The following is a 22022-nucleotide window of genomic DNA, read 5'->3' as shown; positions in this document are numbered from 1 at the left end:
CTCAATGGTGATTTGGGTGTCATCGTCATCGGCTACACCACTGAAATCACAGTGTTTAGATATTCAGTCTTAGATTGACTAATCCTTAGGCTCTTGCCATCTAGAGCTACTCGCCACTCCTCTACCCTCGAGTTCAGGCACTGTTTAGTCTCTGCAATCAACATAATATCGTCTGCAAAAAGCATGCACCACGGAACTGTCTCCTGAATCGACTTGGACAACTCATCCAAGACAACCGCAAAAAGAAAAGGGCTCAACGCAGACTCCTGGTGGAGTCCTACCTCCACAGGAAAGAAGTTTGTATCCCCTACAGGCGCGTGGACACTAGTTTCCGTTCTATCGTATGTATCCTTAATTATGTCTATGTGCTTCCCAGGTAGCCCTCGACCCTCCAAACTATCCCAAATCAGTTGTCGTGAGACAGTGTCAAATGCCTTTTCTAGGTCAATAAACACCATATGTAAATCTTGCTTTTTCGCTCTATATTTTTCCATCAACCTCCTTAGAATATGTATCGCTTCTGTAGTTGACCTCCCTTTCATGAATCCAAATTGGTTTACTGAAACCTGAGTTTCTCTTCTAATTCTAATTTCAGTTACCCTCTTCCAGAGCTTCATAGTGTGACTTAGCAGTTTGATTCCTCTGTAGTTCCCACAACATTGAGCGTCTCCTTTATTCTTGTATAAAGGCACCACGACGCTACTCTTCCACTGATCTGGCATTTTTCCAGTCTTGAAAATACGATTGAACAAAAGTGTTAACCATCTGACTCCTTCTTCCCCCAAACACTTCCACACCTCAATCGGTATGTTTTTAGATAACTACTAATACTAATTAATTGTAACAGAAAAAGATTTTGGTCGCCAAAATGAAAAGGAATGGAAGTTCACTGGTATTAACAACTTGCTTTTTATATATACTTATTATTATTATTATTATTATTATTATTATTATTATTATTATTATTATTATTATTATTATTATATTATTATTCAAGGACTAAACTGTAATTTACGCAAAAGCTGAAACCCATCGATGGTCAAATAAGAACCACTGCTCCATTCACAAATCAATTTAGCACTGCACCTCAAAGAAAATAACAAGTACTTTTTATATAGAAGTTTTTTATTGAAAAAACTTATTTATCAATCCAAAGAAAATAACAAGTACTTTTTATATAGAAGTTTTTTATTGAGAAAAATCTATTTATCAAAATCAATCATATAAATATACAACCTTTTGGTTTACATCAATATAGATTATAAAAAACTAACAAATTTTTTTTTGATGAATATGAAGTAGGTGTAAAGAGACGTCGTTATAAAAAAAGTGTAGAGAGATTATATATTTATATTATAGCAATAGTTTTTCTTTTCCAAATAAAGTAATGTCATTCTCATCATTTTTCATGTTGTTTGTAATCAAAATATGATTTTTATAAGTTTTGCATTTTTGTTATATTTAAGAATATATGTAGTTAAAAGTTATTGCTAAAGTATATAAAGATCAAATACAAATGTGTCTTAAGTGAAAAAAAAAAATTTTTTTATGAATTTTTTTTCACTCTACTTAAGCATGATCCTGAGTTGTAATCAGTGACGGACCCAGGAATAATTTGCTATGGGTGCAAATGAGGTCTTTAACCATATTTTCAAGGGGTGTGGTCGTGTTTTTTTCCCTAAAATATACACTAAACTTTTTTTTCAAAGGGTGTGGTCGCCCACCTTGACCAAAGGGTGGGTCCGCCAATGGTTGTAATAAAATAATAATAATACTAGCTTAAGACCCCGTGTGTTACACGGGTGACCTCAAAAAAATTATATTATTTAACGTGTTTTCATAAATCTTTTAATGAAAGATTTGTTTCAGTATTAGTACTAAAGTAAATATAAAATTACACTTAATTAAAATAAATGAATATGAAATGTGACTTGGACGTTATGGCTTCGGCACATATGGTTTGCTTCTTTTTATGACCCGTTACATGACCAAGCCCATTTGCCACAGATCGGTGTCTATGGACCACAACCACCCTGGCTCGGAACCCATAACCCCACTGTACGTGTGTTATATACAATATGTGTACCAAGTAGACCAAACATGTACGCAAGGTTTGATCACGACCCGAATTACAACACAACGTTCATAGACTGCCGCAACAAAAGAAAAAAAGTTGACATTTTAATGATTCAAAACGATAACTCGTCAAATGTAATTATAGATAGGTGTGATGAAAAAGAATAGTTATAAATATAAAATTTAAAATGAAAAAAATGTTTCGCTATTTATGTAAATATTAAATTATAATGAACCGATAGTTATGTAAATTCAATCTTGACTTTGTTTATCAATAATTGATGCATAAAGGGGGTTGCCCAACTAATTTATCAAGTAATTCATGCAATCGAATTACGTCTTTATACCCGTGAGCTTCACGGGTTATGGTTTGTGTTAAAAAATCTATATCTATAAAAGTTTTTTTTTTTGTATGATTTATAACCTGATATCTTTTCATGCTAGGACCCATGTTTGGCAAACCTTACCAAGAAGAAAAAAAAAAGTTACTCAAAGTAAATAATATAATATTTAATAGTGTTTGACATATACTTTGAAATGATAAAAACGTTCCATTACTTATGTAACTATTAAATTACAATTACTTATGTAACTTATAAATTACAATGAACTGAAAAAAAAAAATAATACGGAAAAATCACAAGTCGTTAAAACCTATTCCCATTATCATTCTATTATACGTAAACCCATACCCATAGTGATTGCAAGTTACAAACCAATAGCCCCCTTAAACTTCAAGATTCATACAACACTGTCCATGAAAACCACTAACATTTTGGTGTTTATCTTCTCAAATTCAGCATAACGGTCTTTAATTTGATTATCATACAGCTGGAATAGAACAAAGAGAGTAATTTTAACAACTATTGTGAAATTCAGTAACTTTTCGACAATGTTTTTGCGACCATTGAAGCTTTATATAAAAAAAATATATAAAAAGATAATGGGTCAAACAAATTTAAAGTTGGATGACGGAGAAAAAGACATTTAGGCTATTCAAAGTGTACCCGTTCAACCTAATCGGACCTTTCACAGCCTTGCTATTTTCTTCATCATCATTCCAAGCAATCACTTCACCTCGTATCTCCCCTTCTTCCATTTCACCCACACAGTTTACCTTCTTCACACCCTCTTCATCACTTTCACCATCATCATCATCCTCCTCCTCTTACGAATCATTATCACTACTCGAACCACTACCACTTGGTCTAAGGTGTGCTGCATATAAGATTAAGGTCTTGTTTAGAGTTATCATTTTCAAAGCATTAATTGGAAAATGAAAAGTTAATAAAAAAAGTATGTTCAAATGAACTCTCAACTTTGAGGTATCTATAGACTAATTTACGTTTAAGCTCAGCAACTTCTTTGTAAACAACATTTGTCGTCTTATTAGTACCTTGATTTTAGCTGAATCTTTTTAGAATCCCCTGGTAGGAACTGTCACACCCCCAAAATCCACCATGCGGAGTACCACCGCTTGGAGGCGTGACGTGACCAGGATCGAGCCACCAATCATACTGAACAACGTATTTAAGTAAATCAAGCCAACCACAATACGATTGGTGACCAAAAGCTAGTTAACCAAGCTTTAATTTAGACAACGGAAGCATAAACATAAAGTTCAAAACATAAGTTCGCAGTTCATAAGTTTAAAGTCCGACACATAGGTTTAATAAGTTCATAATGGTTTAAATATTAAACGCCGGACATAACTGTCCGTACACCACAACGACTCCATCCCCGTGCAAGCTCCAAGCAATTAGCGACCTGTAAGGCATGTAACAACGAGTCAACAATAAAGTTGAGTGAATTCACAGTTGGTTGTTTAGTTATAGCATTCGTTTCGTAAATCGTCTGTTCGTTTTGAAAACCATGTATCGTATAAGTTTGCATCGCGGTCATTCTGACATGTTTGCGAAGATTAGTGGGGGTTTCCCATGTGTTACTAGACCACGTATATCGACTGCTACGAAAATATAAGAGGTGCCCTAAGTCAATGTCTATCAGCATTGACCCTTTGCCCATAGTCCATTAGTACACGCCCGTCCGACTGGCACGGTGTGAGGTTTGTTAAACCTAATAGCGCTATTAACTAATGACCCGCTCGCCATAGGCCTCGGCGATTAAGTCGATAAATGAGGGACTTAAAGTGATAGAGTTGATGGTCTTATGATCGTGTACGTAGGTTTAACGTACGTGCCCTTCAATCCGAGGACAGTAAAAAGTAGTTTAATAGTAATGATAGTACAAATAGTTAATCAATCCCATTCCCAACCCTGGGAATCCCATGCCTTAGAAAGAGTGTGAACTCACCTCGGTTTGCTCGGTTAGATTCTCAAATATAGCTAACAGTCAAGGTCGGTCAATCACGCCCTAATATAATTTACCAGTTAGTCATTTAGTGGCTTTCAAATAGCACACAAAGTTCCTACACGTATCTATCACACAACATGCATCGTTTTAACGGTTTATGCCCATCTAAGTTTCCCATCCATTCCCCACTCAAAATCAAACATACGATAATGCACATAACATATATAACATGTTAGATCATTCACGGATAGCATACTCGACATTTAGACACGCAAGTCACAACTTATCTCAATTCAGCATTTATATTCAAAACCGGCTGTTTTCGGACGTTTTAATAAAATAGTTAAATTATTCCAAAAATTCCCAAATTTTTACAGGATGTCTTAAACGTTCCGTATTTTATTGTGTAAAAATATCGGGGTCCGGTTCACTACCAATATTTTATAAAAAATCATATTCCGTACTGAACTCAGATTTATGCATTTCTGACCACAGTCCACGGAACAATTTACTAAAAATTCATCGAGTGTCCGATTTACGAAATTCCAGTGGGGTAATTACACATGCATCGGTTATCATCTACTGTACAAATTTCATGGTCCGATTCTACACAGAATACAAGTTACAACAGAAAATACAACGCTCATTTATTGCTGTAAAAACTCAGCCTAAGCTGCTGTTACGAATCGGTTCTTTAAAAATAGTAAACGGAGTCCAAAAATTACGATTCCAGTGCCATTAGAACCGTATTTTATAACACATAAATCTAGGATTCAGAAAATACATTTTTCGTTAAATTATGGTCCTGTTACAGCCAACTGAAGTTGGCTGTAAAGCTTGGACAGATTCTGTTTTTAGTCTCTAGCTTACTAGTTTGTGTTCGGTTGATCCCGGTAATCCTATTTAGTGATCGTAACAACATCCCACATCAATATCAACAAGTAAATCAGCAAATACTCAGTACATATCAAAACAACTTCATATTAACACAAGTACATCATGTTTCATCTTCTTGGTTAAATCCTTTTTAGTGTTCTTGTGAAATAAACATTATTCTACAAATATTAGCCATAAAAGTAAGATAATCAAGGGTTAAACGAGAGCTTACTACTAGCTTATAGCTAGGGTAGAATCTATTGAGAATATGATGGTGAAAAAGACTAGAACAAGCTCCTTAGAAAGTCCTTCAAGTTGCACCTTCCATGGATGAACTTCAAGCTTAGAATGAACTTGTTAATGGAAGAGATAGATGATTGGAAGTGGTGGTGATGGGTTTCGGTTATGGAGGAACCGAATTGAGAGAGAGAGAGTGGGAGTTTGAGTGTGTAATCTAGAGAATGATGGTTGTGATCTCAAGACTTACTTATAATCATCATTCACATATCTTGGACACTTACACAAGCAAGCAATCCAATAAAAAAAATAAGATAAAATCTTCGCAAAGATGTGGAGTATGGTGGATGGACGGTTCATGAGGGAGGAGAGAGAGATGTTTGAGTGTGAGAGTGAATCTTGGTGAAGTGACATTGTGATCTATACATCATGCTTATAAGGATGTTCATAATATTATGTTCACTTCAAGAAGCAAGAAATCAACCAAAATATCAAATAAAATCTTGGAGATATGGGGGTGGGTCCCTTGACCGATTTCATACAGGGGGGGGTCTTGTTTGCAAAAGTTGTAACTAGATGGTTACTTACTAGCTAGAAACCAAGTGTATGTTTACTAGAGTTAGTTACTAGATGTTTAGTGGGTGTTATGATGCACGGGGATCATAACAAGCCAAGAAATAAATAATCAATGTATTTGACAAATATTTGATGTCCCGGGTAATGTCCGGTTGTTCGGTTTGACACTGTTCCGTTAAAGCGCTTAATTAATTCGTAAAGCGTCCTATATATATATTTTTGTAACGTTTTTAATTTCCAACACTCCGGAAAATATAACGGACTATTAGTGACCTTTCTGTAAACTATTAGTATATTAACAAGTACATGTAAGTATAACACAGATATCAGAAGTAGTTAAATGATTCAGCACAGTCATCAAACACTTTAATTATCAATAATAAATTGTACGGAATACATAGGATTTTGAGGGTTGTCACATTCTCCCCCTGTTAAGAGAATTTCGTCCCGAAATTTAGCGCGTGGTTACTGAGGAAGCTAGTTATGTTGCGTTGGTTTCCTGGTTTTTCCTGGGGTGTCACATCATCCCCCCGTTGATTTGGAATTTCGTCCCGAAATTCTGCGGTAGCTTCAGCCTCAGTAGTGGTTGCATTTTTCTTAAACAGCTGGGGATACTTGAGTTTCATCTGGTCTTCCCGTTCCCAGGTATACTCTGGGCCACGACGGGAATTCCAATGAACTCGGACGAGAGGTATTCTGGTGTGCTTGAGAATCTTAACGTCTTGATCCGTAATCTCTACTGGTTCCTCGACGAATCGCAGCTGGTCGTCGATAGTGAGCTCTTTTAAGGGAACTATGAGGGTCTCGTCTGACAGACACTTCTTCAGATTTGACACGTGGAATACGTTGTGAACACCGCTGAGTTCTTCAGGTAGATTTAACCTGTAGACGGCTTTGCCAATTCTCTCAATGATCTCGAATGGTCCGACATAACGCGGGTTGAGCTTGCCCCGTTTGCCAAATCGAACTACACCTTTCCAAGGTGAGACTTTGAGCAGCACTCGATCCCCAACCTGGAACTTAAGTGGTTTTCTTCGCTTATCGGCATAGCTTTTCTCACGGTCACGAGCTGCCGCCATTCGTTTTCGTATCTGAGCAATCTTTTCTGTTGTATCTACTACTAGTTCTGGGCCAGTGATTTGAATGTCACCAACTTCTGCCCAACAGAGAGGTGATCGGCACTTGCGTCCATACAATGCCTCGAACGAAGCGGCCTGGATGCTGGTGTGGTAGCTGTTGTTATATGAAAACTCCACTAACGGGAGATGCTTTTCCCAGCCGTTGCCGAAGTCGATCACGCATGCCCTAAGCATGTCTTCGAGAGTCTGAATGGTGCGTTCAGATTGCCCATCCGTCTGTGGATGATAAGCGGTGCTCATGTCTAAACGTGAGCCAAAAGACTTATGCGTAGCTTGCCACAGTTCAGAGGTAAAACGAGCGTCACGATCAGAAATGATGGAGGTTGGCACTCCGTGCCTTGATACCACTTCTTTTAAGTAGATGTCTGCTAGAGTAGAAAACTTATCCGTTTCTTGATAGGCAAAAAATGTGCAGACTTGGTCAGTCGATCTACGATCACCCAAATGGTATCGTTTCCGCGTTGAGATCTGGGCAGGCCGGTAACGAAATCCATGGAAATTTGCTCCCATTTCCATTTAGGTATCTCTGGTTGTTGGAGTGGGCCTAATGGTTTCTGATATTCGACCTTGACTCTCGCACAAGTTAAACATTTACCAACATAGGTTGCTATGCCGGCTTTCATACCAGGCCACCAGTATGTAGTTTTAAGGTCGTGGTACATCTTATCCGAACCAGGATGTACTGAGTAACGAGACTTATGTGCTTCATCCATCACAAGCTCGCGCAAGTCTCCATACAGCGGAACCCAGATGCGTCCGTTAACATAGTAGGCGCCGTTTTCTTTTTGTTCTAGTCGTTGCCTCGATCCTCTTATGGACTTAGCCCTGATGTTCTCTGCCTTCGATGCTTCAACCTCAGCATCGCGAATCTGAGCGGGAAGGTTAGACTGGATGGTAAGCTGTAACGCACGTACACGCCTAGGTATAGTATCCTTCCGGCTGAGGGCGTCGACCACAACATTGGCTTTGCCCGGATGATACTTGATTGCGCATTCGTAATCGTTCAAGAGCTCGACCCATCGGCGTTGTCGCATATTCAATTCCTTTTGCTTGGAGATATGCTCGAGACTCCTGTGATCGGTGTAAATGGTGCACTTGGTACCGTACAGGTAATGTCTCCATATCTTAAGCGTGAAAACAACTGCTCCCAATTCCAGATCGTGGATAGTGTAGTTCCTTTCGTGAACATTAAGTTGACGTGATGCGTAGGCAATGACCTTGTCACGTTGCATCAACACGCAACCAAGTCCTTGGATGGAAGCATCGCAGTAAACCACAAAATCGTCTGTGCCTTCAGGCAATGAGAGGATAGGCGCGCTACAAAGTCTATCCTTCAAGTGCTGAAATGCGGACTCCTGTGCATCACCCCAACAATAGGTGACACCCTTCTGAGTTAGTGAGGTGAGAGGTTGCGCAATCTTGGAGAAATCCTTGATAAACCTTCTGTAATATCCTGCCAAACCTAAGAATTGGCGGATCTCTATTGGTGTGCGGGGTGCAGGCCAATTCTTGATCGATTCAACCTTGGATGGATCAACATGAATCCCATCCTTGTTTACCACATGGCCCAGAAAATGGACTTCGCGAAGCCAGAAGTCACATTTCGAAAACTTGGCATACAGCTGCTCTTTACGAAGTAGTTCCAGAATAAGCCTCAGGTGTTGCTCGTGTTCCTCCTGACTCTTAGAATAGATCAGGATGTCGTCGATGAAGACTATGACAAATTTATCCAAGTAAGGCTTGCACACTCGATTCATGAGGTCCATGAAGACCGCAGGTGCATTCTTCAATCCGAAAGGCATAACCAGAAACTCATAATAGCCGTAACGAGTCCTGAATGTTGTTTTGGAGACGTCCTCCTCTCGGACTCTCAGTTGATGGTAGCCTGACCTTAGGTCAATCTTAGAATAGAAGCTCGACCCTTGCAACTGGTCGAACAAGTCGTCAATACGTGGAAGAGGATAACGATTCTTCACGGTCACCTTGTTGAGTTTGCGGTAGTTAATACACATTCTGAAGGTACCGTCTTTCTACTTTACGTATAACACTGGAGCTCCCCATGGCGAAGAGCTAGGACGTATGAAACCCTTTTCCAAGAGTTCTTGTAGTTGTGTAGACAATTTTTCGAGTTCTGATGGAGCTAGACGATATGGTGCTCGAGCCTTGGGCGCTGCTCCAGGAGCTAGCTCGATTCGAAACTCGACCTGACGATGAGGCGGAAGTCCAGGAAATTCCTCAGGAAATACCTCAGGAAAGTTGCGTACAATAGGAATGTCTTCCATCTTCCTTTCCTCCGCGGATGAATCAAAAACGAGGGCTAGAATAGCGGCATGGCCCTTTCGCAAACACTTCTGGGCCTTAAGGAAAGAGATGATGCCTTCGACAGCACCACTCTTGTCGCCACGAATCATGAGATGTTCTTCACCAGAACGAGGAATGCGGACGATTTTCTCCTTACAAACAATCTCCGCTTGTTGAAGAGATAACCAATCCATCCCAATAATGATGTCGAAACTACCCAGAACGATAGGAATAAGATCGATGGAGAAGGTCTGGCCGGCTAGGACAAGGTTACAGCCCTTAACTATGTGTGTGGCTTCAAGACTTTTACCGTTTGCTAGTTCTACCGTGTGTAGCGTTGGAATGCGCTTAAGCATTTGGCTAACTTTTAAGGACACATAACTAGTATCGGCACCCGAATCAAATGAAACAGTGACAAAGAAGTCGTCCAGAAGAAACTTACCCATTACAACATTGGGATCGTTCCTAGTATCATCCATATGCGATGGAGGAATAATTCACCTAGATCCACGAGCTTAGATGAGTTTTCAATTTCTCAAGTCGGTAAGCAATCAAGTTTGGAGGAGTTTTCTTAGGTCGTGTGAATGAATTTAAAAATACGTTCGTGTAATCGTGAGGTTCCAAGGAAAGGACGCGAAAACGCGTTCAAGAGAGTATAAACACATCATCACACTCAAGGTTTCAATAAGTGATCACCAATGATAGAAATTCGAGCCTTCCAAACCCTCTAATCTAGAGTGAGTTCGCATTAGTGTCTAGCGTCACTGTGGTAAAGGAATGGTGGTTCTGTGTATGTCAATAGTAGAAATTAGGCATTGCATTAAGCATAAGTCGGTACAAAGGCTAGCGAAAAGATTTCACATAATTATGATAAACCATCGTAGGATCAAAGTGCGACTCTTGTAGTGTAAGGGGGAAAAGGGGTGAGGTAAATGTGTAGCTCGTCGTGTCCGTATGTAAGTTGAGTAATCCGTATCGCCGTCCTCGAATGTTCCGAAGACTATCCCATCATTAGGAGGCATCCGCTTGCTAAGTTGGGTATACGAGGGTGTAGATCAAAATAAGATAATTAACTACCCAACAAGGTAATGAGGGGGTAATCTTGTGATTGGTGGAAATCGCGGTGTGGTTGTTAGCGTTTCGTTATATCGGTTGTGGATCGAAGGAACGGGAGGTTGGGAATGTTGACATGTGGTGCGATAATAAAGGACAAGGTTAAGCACAAGAGTTGGTTCACGAAGGTGGGATCTAAACGTCCTAAGATGGGTTGATATGGAAGGTTATACCTCCTGCAGGAACAACTGCGAGTGCCTCAGCAACTCGTTCGTTGATCAAAGCCGTCAGCTGGGCTTGAGTTAGGTTGATACGTCCTCCGCGTCCGTTCATGATCTTCATAACGAAGCAACGTAAGTGAGGAAAGTGTCGCGAAAGTGCGTAAGTGTGGGATGACAATAGAGAGTAAGCACACAAGGTTCAAATAGCAACTACCACATTATCTAATGCACAGTGAGAACTATCTAACCGACAATATAACATAAATTATACCACTTATGGCGTCGAGTCTTGCACGTGGAGCGTAGCGTCGTTGTGGATCGTTGAGCACTGTACAGGTTATAGTCTGGTTTTATCAAAAAGCTTTTCCCCCTTTTTTTTAAAACCAAGTTCACTATAACCAATGGCTCTGATACCAATCTGTCACACCCCCAAAATCCACCATGCGGAGTACCACCGCTTGGAGGCGTGACGTGACCAGGATCGAGCCACCAATCATACTGAACAACGTATTTAAGTAAATCAAGCCAACCACAATACGATTGGTGACCAAAAGCTAGTTAACCAAGCTTTAATTTAGACAACGGAAGCATAAACATAAAGTTCAAAACATAAGTTCGCAGTTCATAAGTTTAAAGTCCGACACATAGGTTTAATAAGTTCATAATGGTTTAAATATTAAACGCCGGACATAACTGTCCGTACACCACAACGACTCCATCCCCGTGCAAGCTCCAAGCAATTAGCGACCTGTAAGGCATGTAACAACGAGTCAACAATAAAGTTGAGTGAATTCACAGTTGGTTGTTTAGTTATAGCATTCGTTTCGTAAATCGTCTGTTCGTTTTGAAAACCATGTATCGTATAAGTTTGCATCGCGGTCATTCTGACATGTTTGCGAAGATTAGTGGGGGTTTCCCATGTGTTACTAGACCACGTATATCGACTGCTACGAAAATATAAGAGGTGCCCTAAGTCAATGTCTATCAGCATTGACCCTTTGCCCATAGTCCATTAGTACACGCCCGTCCGACTGGCACGGTGTGAGGTTTGTTAAACCTAATAGCGCTATTAACTAATGACCCGCTCGCCATAGGCCTCGGCGATTAAGTCGATAAATGAGGGACTTAAAGTGATAGAGTTGATGGTCTTATGATCGTGTACGTAGGTTTTACGTACGTGCCCTTCAATCCGAGGACGGTAAAAAGTAGTTTAATAGTAATGATAGTACAAATAGTTAATCAATCCCATTCCCAAACCCCTGGGAATCCCATGCCTTAGAAAGAGTGTGAACTCACCTCGGTTTGCTCGGTTAGATTCTCAAATATAGCTAACAGTCAAGGTCGGTCAATCACGTCCTAATATAATTTACCAGTTAGTCATTTAGTGGCTTTCAAATAGCACACAAAGTTCCTACACGTATCTATCACACAACATGCATCGTTTTAACGGTTTATGCCCATCTAAGTTTCCCATCCATTCCCCACTCAAAATCAAACATACGATAATGCACATAACATATATAACATGTTAGATCATTCACGGATAGCATACTCGACATTTAGACACGCAAGTCACAACTTATCTCAATTCAGCATTTATATTCAAAACCGGCTGTTTTCGGACGTTTTAATAAAATAGTTAAATTATTCCAAAAATTCCCAAATTTTTATAGGATGTCTTAAACGTTCCGTATTTTATTGTATAAGAATATCGGGGTCCGGTTCACTACCAATATTTTATAAAAAATCATATTCCGGACTGAACTCAGATTTATGCATTTCTGACCACAGTCCACGGAACAATTTACTAAAAATTCATCGAGTGTCCGATTTATGAAATTCCAGTGGGGTAATTACACATGCATCGGTTGTCATCTACTGTACAAATTTCATGGTCCGATTCTACACAGAATACAAGTTACAACAGAAAATACAACGCTCATTTATTGCTGTAAAAACTCAGCCTAAGCTGCTGTTACGAATCGGTTCTTTAAAAATAGTAAACGGAGTCCAAAAATTACGATTCCAGTGCCATTAGAACCGTATTTTATAACACATAAATCTAGGATTCAGAAAATACATTTTTCGTTAAATTATGGTCCTGTTACAGCCAACTGAAGTTGGCTGTAAAGCTTGGACAGATTCTGTTTTTAGTCTCTAGCTTACTAGTTTGTGTTCGGTTGATCCCGGTAATCCTATTTAGTGATCGTAACAACATCCCACATCAATATCAACAAGTAAATCAGCAAATACTCAGTACATATCAAAACAACTTCATATTAACACAAGTACATCATGTTTCATCTTCTTGGTTAAATCCTTTTTAGTGTTCTTGTGAAATAAACATCATTCTACAAATATTAGCCAAAAAAGTAAGATAATCAAGGGTTAAACGAGAGCTTACTACTAGCTTATAGCTAGGGTAGAATCTATTGAGAATATGATGGTGAAAAAGACTAGAACAAGCTCCTTAGAAAGTCCTTCAAGTTGCACCTTCCATGGATGAACTTCAAGCTTAGAATGAACTTGTTAATGGAAGAGATATATGATTGGAAGTGGTGGTGATGGGTTTCGGTTATGGAGGAACCGAATTGAGAGAGAGAGAGAGAGTGGGAGTTTGAGTGTGTAATCTAGAGAATGATGGTTGTGATCTCAAGACTTACTTATAATCATCATTCACATATCTTGGACACTTACACAAGCAAGCAATCCAATAAAAAAAATAAGATAAAATCTTCGCAAAGATGTGGAGTATGGTGGATGGACGGTTCATGAGGGAGGAGAGAGAGATGTTTGAGTGTGAGAGTGAATCTTGGTGAAGTGACATTGTGATCTATACATCATGCTTATAAGGATGTTCATAATATTATGTTCACTTCAAGAAGCAAGAAATCAACCAAAATATCAAATAAAATCTTGGAGATATGGGGGTGGGTCCCTTGACCGATTTCATACATGGGGGGGGGGTCTTGTTTGCAAAAGTTGTAACTAGATGGTTACTTACTAGCTAGAAACCAAGTGTATGTTTACTAGAGTTAGTTACTAGATGTTTAGTGGGTGTTATGATGCACGGGGATCATAACAAGCCAAGAAATAAATAATCAATGTATTTGACAAATATTTGATGTCCCGGGTAATGTCCGGTTGTTCGGTTTGACACTGTTCCGTTAAAGCGCTTAATTAATTCGTAAAGCGTCCTATATATATATTTTTGTAACGTTTTTAATTTCCAACACTCCGGAAAATATAACGGACTATTAGTGACCTTTCTGTAAACTATTAGTATATTAACAAGTACATGTAAGTATAACACAGATATCAGAAGCAGTTAAATGATTCAGCACAGTCATCAAACACTTTAATTATCATAATAAATTGTACGGAATACATAGGATTTTGAGGGTTGTCACAGGAACACTCCTTGACTTGCTTTAAAATTGTAATAGCCAACGTGTACTTCCAACTAAATTGCTTATCATTCCGCACACTCCAAATTGACCACATATTCAACAAAAAGTTGGCATAAATGACTTGTTTCTTGTTCTTCTCCACGCCTAATGTTCTGCAGTGATTTAAGACCTGTCCAACTGACTCGTAAGTAACTGGGGTAGGGACGTTCAGCCAAACACATACCAGCCACCACACCAATTTGGCGAACCAACACCAAACAAAGAGATGGTCTGGGGTTTCAAGATAAGTGTCGTACAAATTACACATCCCGTCACAAACATTCACATTATGGATTGCCAAGGCCGCAACAGTTGGAATGCTCCTGGTACAGGCCCTCCAAACGAAGCAATTAACCTTCAGGATTGCCAATTTACTCCATGAAAAAGTTGCATTACTTGTAGGCCCGTCAAAACTATCTTCCAGGATATAGCGCACCCGTTTAACCGAAAACCCCCTTGTTGTTACCTGTTTTCCACAGCCACTTGTCGTTGTCCCCATTGAAAACCTGTTGCCACAACATAACCAGAAGTTGTTCCAACTCATCTCTTTCAGCCAACGACTGCACAAGACCTTTCCAGCCACTTCCCAGCAAACAACCAAACTTGTTATGACATAATAATCGCAGACCCGCGCCGTTTTGTCCCTGGCCTTGTTAAACAGAAGCGCGAACCTGACATAATAATACAAATGTTTTATTAGCATTTCATTTTTTTTAACTTTGTAATATTAAGAAATAAAATGCAAAAAATGAAATAATAGAAAGAGGAAGATAATCTTGAGCTCATAGAATTGTGATACGTGATGCAAACAATTATTATATATTGGGTATAGATGATCTTAAGAACTTACTAATCAAACTTTCTGTTACTATCCAATATCACATAATACTCGTTAAGGTAATTAGATGATTATTAATGATCCGATCACCCCTGAGGTATTATATTTGCTAGTTTCATTCAAATATTCTTCAACTTAACAGAAAAAGTAAACTAAGTTAGTGGTTTAGGTGAAAATGGTAAAAATGCCAAAGGTGAACGACTGTTTGGAAAAGTAATTTTGGATGAAACTGGCAAACATTCCTAAACCTCAGGGACGATTTTGGCAATTTACTCAAAACAGACAATCCTTTAAATACCTATAACTACTTCTAGTTTGACTGGTTTGAGATGAGAGAGAACCTAAATCTATATATAGAACCAAATGGTGTTTACTACATGAAAAAATATAATGCAGGTAAGCATTGTTTATATGTACGCACTTGTTGCTCAAGATTTGTTAAATATGCTTTTTTTTCTTTTTCTTAAGCACCTAGCAGATTCTCTATTCAAAACCATCCTTAAATCATAACTAACCATATTAAAGTAGGACTGACTAACCTTCCATTCTTAGACATAAAAATCTTGATAAAACTTCCACCTTTTATGCTTTTTAACATCAATCTGATCATTGCTTACATGTTGCCCCAACCACAATGTTATCCCTTCGATTTGGATTGGCATTAGAAGTTGGACTTTTTCAGCTGGTCAAAGCAACTAACAATATCAGATCCTTAAACCTTTTATAGTCGATGAGAAAACTCTCTTCTTGTTGGAGATGAACAATTTAATCATTAACATAATATAAGAGGTTGCTAAAATGGGTTGGTTGGGTACCGGGTCAGAATGGTTTTGGTTTCTGGTGATAACAAATAAATTTTAATACGGGTCAAAACAAATCAAGTTGCTTGGGTGGGTCCACAAACATCCACTTTTTCATTTTTATTCTCGAATCATATAAATTTCAAATGTATCAAATATGATTAAGGAAATCGTTTTTATTCTCGAATCATATATCGAAGACCTTATAACACGATTAAAGAGCCATTATAGCTTCGATCTATTTCTTGCAACTACTTCAAATGCATTGCCCTGTCTAGTTAATTGAAGTTACATAGATATGGATATTTTAATGTATTTATGCAAGTGTATGTACACATATATTATTTATATTTAAAGGAAACATAAAAAGAAATGACATTTAAAATAGCAATTAAGAAAATAAAATAGTGGAAAATGACATTCATTCTTTATTTTAAGAAATAAATCTGAACAAAACACGTATACACCTATGCAACAACAAACATTTAACATTTAACATTTAACATTAAACCTAGTATCTTTGGGGTTTTATACCATATTAGTAGGCTTCAATCGTTTTAGTTTATCTATTACCGGTACCTGATTAACGATCCAAATACCAATTGGTTTAGGATATCAATTTAGTCCAAGACTTTTAGAAAGGGAGGGTTTTTCAAAAAGCTTGCGGTTCGGTTCGTAGCTCGCTCGAAAAAATTAAAAAAACCTAGCTGAAAAAACTCGATTTAAAACGACGTGAGCCGGGCTGGCTCATTTTGTAACCAAGCCGAGCTCGGCTCAACTCATGTGCCAAAGTTATATCCTACACTCACCAGGCATTCTTTTTACCTTTGAATACCTGATTCAGAGACAACTTTCATCAGCCTCATCCACCAAAAAATGCATTAGATTATATGAAAAAAACAAAAGAGTATATTAATGAAACATGAGCACACATAACTTACCAGGAGCAGATTCAACGCGAACGTTTTGACCAGATGTTGCTTGTTGGGGATGGCTTTACCCTTTCTTTGTTTCCACTATTTAATTTTATAGTTTTTGCCTCTTGATTTTGTGACTGAGGCTGGGAGCTTTGGAGACGTTGGTTCTTGTATGTTTATCAAGTTTGCAGGACCTAAAACAATAGAGATTAACCGGCGTGAAGAGCATTGATGGAACCTATAGATACAACACAAATGTATATAAATATTAACTCAAGGTAACTGCACAGGAAACCAAAACTCAAAGCAAGAAGCAAGGAGTTCTTAGATGCTTACTCATGGCTTATGTTCAACCATGAGTCATCACTGCAACCAAAATAAAACGAAGAACATTAAATTTAGCAAACAGAATATAATCAACAAAATTATGCAGGCAATATTCTATATATCCTAGCGTAACATGAAGATGCAATAACTAAAGAAAAAAGAGATACGTCTCGTCATTGGTCGAATCACAAACGCTGAGATCCGCCCACATCGGCGCTTCAATTTCTTCCTGCACAACACCGGTTAAACAATGTTGAAAAAAAAAGCTAATGATAGGATTAAAAAATTTACCAGTACCGTTCTCATCATATCATATCTCTGTACTAATCAAGATTAAGAAAAAAAACTAAAAAATCCGATAAAACTAAACTAAACCCTAGGCGGTGGATTTGTACAAATACTTGATTAAATTGGCCCAGACTTTTAGAAAGGGAGGGTTTTTCAAAAAGCTTGTGGCTCGGTTCGTAGCTCGCTCGAAAAAATTAAAAAAACCTAGCCGAAAAAACTCGATTTAAAACGACGTGAGCCGGGCTGGCTCATTTTGTAACCAAGCCGAGCTCGAGCCAAGCTCGGCTCAACTCATGTGCCAAAGTTATATCCTACACTCACCAGGCATTCTTTTTACCTTTGAATACCTGATTCAGAGACAATTTTCATCAGCCCCATCCACCAAAAGACGCATTAGATTATATGAAAAAAACAAAAGAGTATATTAATGAAAAATGAGCACACATAACTTACCAGGAGCAGATTCAACACGAACGTTTTGACCGGATGTTGCTTGTTGGGGATGGCTTTACCCTTTCTTTGTTCCCACTATTTAATTTTATAGTTTTGGTTCTTGTATGTTTATCAAGTTTGCAGGACCTAAAGCAATAGAGATTAACTGGCGTGAAGAGCATTGATGGAACCTATAGATACAACACAAATGTATATAAATATTAACTCAAGATAACTGCACAGAAAACCAAAACTCAAAGAAAGAAGCAAGGAGTTCTTAGATGCTTACTCATGGCTTATGTTCAACCATGAGTCATCACTGCAACCAAAATAAAACGAAGAACATTAAATTTAGCAAACAGAATATAATCAACAAAATTATGCAGGCAATATTCTATATATCCTAGCGTAACAGGAAGATGCAATAACTAAAGAAAAAATAGATACGTCTCGTCATTGGTCGAATCACAAACGCTGAGATCCGCCCACATCGGCGCTTCAATTTCTTCCTGCACAACACCGGTTAAACAATGTTGAAAAAAACTAATGATAGGATTAAGAAATTTACCAGTACCGTTCTCATAATATCTCTGTACTAATCAAGATTAAGAAAAAAAACTAAAAATCCGATAAAACTAAACTAAACCCTAGGCGGTGTATTTGTACAAATACTTGATTAAATTGAAACACGCTATGAAAAAAATGATGAAATGAGGAACAGTAATGATAGGATGTGTTACCAGAAAGTTCCAATGATCTGAGTCATTGATGGCACCAGGTTCTTATTTCTTAAACATATCAAGAATCCTCAAAACCCAAAACAATTTCTTTAAACAACATTTTCATTCATCAATTGTATTCAAGATTTCAAGTAATCAAACAAACGTAGCCCTCATCTCAAATCAAATCACCAAAACCCTCAAAACCAAAGTTCAAAATTTTATTGAATCACCACTATAAAAAAATCACACTACTCCCAAAACCTAAGTTCAAAAACTCATCCAATTACCAGAAACACAAAAGGGTATTCTAAAGATTCAAAATCTTGAACAACAAAGAGTCAAAAGACTTAACCTTACCTTTTTTCGTTGGCAACAAAATAGGATGAATACGATAAAACAAAATCGTTAAGAGAAATCGAATTATAAAATACATAATCAACAATTTTTAAATTCATGTGCAACATATGTTGAGAAATCTAGCTAGCCTGTGCAACAATCCCCATCCCAAAAGACTGATTGCTCTCTGGTCCTCTTTAACCCAACGGGTGGCGCCTCCTGTAAAAACATTTTTAAAATCGACATACAACTTGTTCAAAAGGTTGATACAACACATTATGTTCTCTTCATTTATCCAGTGAAACTAACTATTATAAGTAACTTATTTCATCTTTTTTACTATGGAACAACTAAATATGATATTATGATATTTGGGCTATCACTACTTCATATGTTCTCATACCATATAAATAGCAACCAAATGATGAAAATGCTTTAATGATATCACCCTTTTCTACAATCACTAGAGATGGTAGGACCTACCTCTTAGGTCGGCTTCGGTCTTCAACATAATCCATCACTCCACTTGGTTCGGGGAACATCTCCTCAGGGCCTCGAAAGTCAACGTCTGCCTGCTCATAGTTTGTGACTTCTGCCACAAAGTAAGTAATATCTATTATACAAATATAGCTATAATATTACAGGACACACTACCAAAGTTGCAATGGAACATTTCAGATAGTTCAACTGGTGTCAAACTGTTCTGTTTTAAGGCGCATATATTAGTGTGGTCGGGTCCACAATCATCGTTGTTAATCTCTCTCACATATAAGAAAACAACAACAACAACAACAACAACAACCAAACACACTAAATCCCACAAATAGCAAAACTATCGACAACAACAACAACCAAACCCAGTAAATCCCACAAATAGCAAAGCTATCGATAGGGTCTGAGGAGGGTGAGATGTAGGCAAACCTTACCTCTATCCCTAGAGATAGAGAGGCTGCTTCCATCTCACATATAAGAAAATGATGATGTGAAAAATAAATACAGCTGACCTTGAGGGAGAGTGTCTTTTTCACTTCCTCCATTCTCTCTTCGGCTTCTTTTTTATGCTTCTTGTCCAGCTCACTCACTGTGTCAGCCCATTTTATCTTATCTTGAATTGTGTTGAGTAGATTATCTGATGTACTTAACCTATGAAATGCCAAAACATGTCAAAACAATGTAATAATATTATTACATACGATATGCACAAATAACAGTCAGAAGAAATGACTAAGGTTACCAGTTTGATAATGTATGTATCATACTCCCCAATTGTCCAGGCCTTAGATCCCTCCCGGCTGCAAATTGAACCTACAATAATAACATATAATATAAAAAGATGCATGAAAAACAATAACCACAACAAATTATGCAAAGTAGATGCTAATTCACACCTGAAAACATCTTCGCAACTGATCCAGTTTGGCCCTGACAATACCCTATCGAGATAGAAAAAAAAAGCGTAAAATATAATTTTAGCAACATAAATCTTCACAACTTATTCACTCGAGTAAGAATATAAAAAGTAAAAACTGAGACAATTTTATAATCATGGGAGGTACCTACCACATACATGCACTCATTGATCAGGAAATCTTCAAGCTCACGGACGTTTATAACATCCAATTCTTGCATCAGAACATCCAATTCAAGCTCACGGACGTTTATAACATCCAATCGTTAAGAGAAATCAAATTATAAAATACATAATCAACAATTTTGATCTAAAAGGCGAACAAATCGCACACTTCATAAACCCTAGGTCGTAAATCAATCTACCGATTCAGTTACTCTAACCAATTTGATAGAAAAAAGAACACATACATCAGATTATTGTTCAAGATCTAGATGAAATCGAATAATGAAAGCGTACCTTTGAAATTGCCCAAGTAGAATACGGAGGGATTTAGGGTTCTTGATTAGAAGAAGCTTCAATCTCAATTAAATAGGAGAGTAAAAAAGGAAACTCAGAGGGACGCCCGCGTGAATGAAAAAGAGGAGAAATCAAAATCCCGCTCAAAACCAATTATCAGCCTTTAGAGCATGTCCACATCATCAAAATGATTGGCTAAGAATAGCCCTTGTGGCCTAAGAGAATTCATTTAGTATAATAGATAGATATTTCTTGTATTTACTCTAATAGAGTAATCATAATTACTTTAAAGTGATTATAATTACTCTACTAGTGTAAATACACAATTTTTTTTTAAATTATGTGACTAAAATACGTGCTTGATAAAATGGGAAAAAATCATAAAAAATTTCACGTTTAGTATATTAAGTTCATTTGTACAATAACCTTACTCTATAAATAAATATTATTTATTTGCAAATTCAGAAGAATATATGGTAAGAAAATAACAAGTACTTTTTATATAGAAGTTTTTTATTTATCAATCCAAAGAAAATAACAAGTACTTTTTATATAGAAGTTTTTTATTGAAAAAAATTATTTATCAAAATCAATCATATAAATATACAACCTTTTGGTTTACATCAATATAGATTAGAAAAAAAACTAACAATAAATTTTTTTTGAGGAATATGAAATAGGTGTAGAGAGATGCCGTTATAAAAAAAGGTGTAGAGAGATTATATATTTATAGTATAGCAATAGTTTTTCTTTTCCAAATAAAGTAATGACATTCTCGTCATTTTTCATGTTTTTTTAATCAAAATATGATTTTTATAAGTTTTGCATTTTTGTTATATTTAAGAATGTCATATTTTATAAGTTTTGCATTTTTGTTATATTTAAGAATGTCCAAGACTTATATGTAGTTAAAAGTTATTGCTAAAGTATATAAAGATCAAATACAAATGTGTCTCAAGTGAAAAAAGATTTTCTTTTTTGAATTTTTTTCCACTCTATTTAAGCATGATCATTAGTTATAAATTGTAATAAATAATAATAATAATAATAATAATATATTTTTAATATTTCTAGTAGAGTAATCATAATTACTCTAAAGTAAATAATTACTCTACTAGTGTAAATACATGATTTTTTTTTAAATTTTGTGACTAAAATACGTGATTGATAAAATGGGAAAAATTTCATAAAAAAAATTCTTCTTCACTTCTCACGTTTAGTATATTAAGTCCATTTATACAATAACCTTACTCT

At 37.1% G+C, this 22022-nt stretch overlaps 1 protein-coding gene across 1 annotated transcript; it reads right to left on the bottom strand.

Moving 5' to 3' along the window:
• Nucleotides 1-18383: 18383 nt before the first annotated feature.
• On the bottom strand, nucleotides 18384-20823 carry LOC110888954 (COP9 signalosome complex subunit 7). The gene is made up of 6 exons (XM_022136447.2): nucleotides 20462-20823; nucleotides 20290-20334; nucleotides 20136-20206; nucleotides 19906-20044; nucleotides 19385-19473; nucleotides 18384-19120 (listed from the first exon to the last, which is right to left on the bottom strand). The coding sequence occupies exons 1-6, from the start codon at nucleotides 20528-20530 to the stop codon at nucleotides 19099-19101; spliced, it is 435 nt and encodes a 144-aa protein (XP_021992139.2). The 5' UTR covers nucleotides 20531-20823; the 3' UTR covers nucleotides 18384-19098.
• Nucleotides 20824-22022: the final 1199 nt, after the last annotated feature.

Source organism: Helianthus annuus, chromosome 11 (assembly GCF_002127325.2).
Source record: "Helianthus annuus cultivar XRQ/B chromosome 11, HanXRQr2.0-SUNRISE, whole genome shotgun sequence".
NCBI classification, from domain to species: Eukaryota; Viridiplantae; Streptophyta; class Magnoliopsida; order Asterales; family Asteraceae; genus Helianthus; species Helianthus annuus.
This window is presented reverse-complemented; position numbering and strand designations above follow the sequence as displayed.

Coding starts and splice junctions, on each gene's coding strand:
- LOC110888954 (XM_022136447.2), bottom strand. CDS start 20,530: ATGCAAGAATTGGATGTTATAAACGTCCGTGAGCTTGAAGATTTCCTG. Junction 20,045..20,135: donor ATACATACATTATCAAACTG/GTAACCTTAGTC, acceptor GGCATTTCATAG/GTTAAGTACATCAGATAATC. Junction 19,474..19,905: donor AAAAGACACTCTCCCTCAAG/GTCAGCTGTATT, acceptor AACTATGAGCAG/GCAGACGTTGACTTTCGAGG.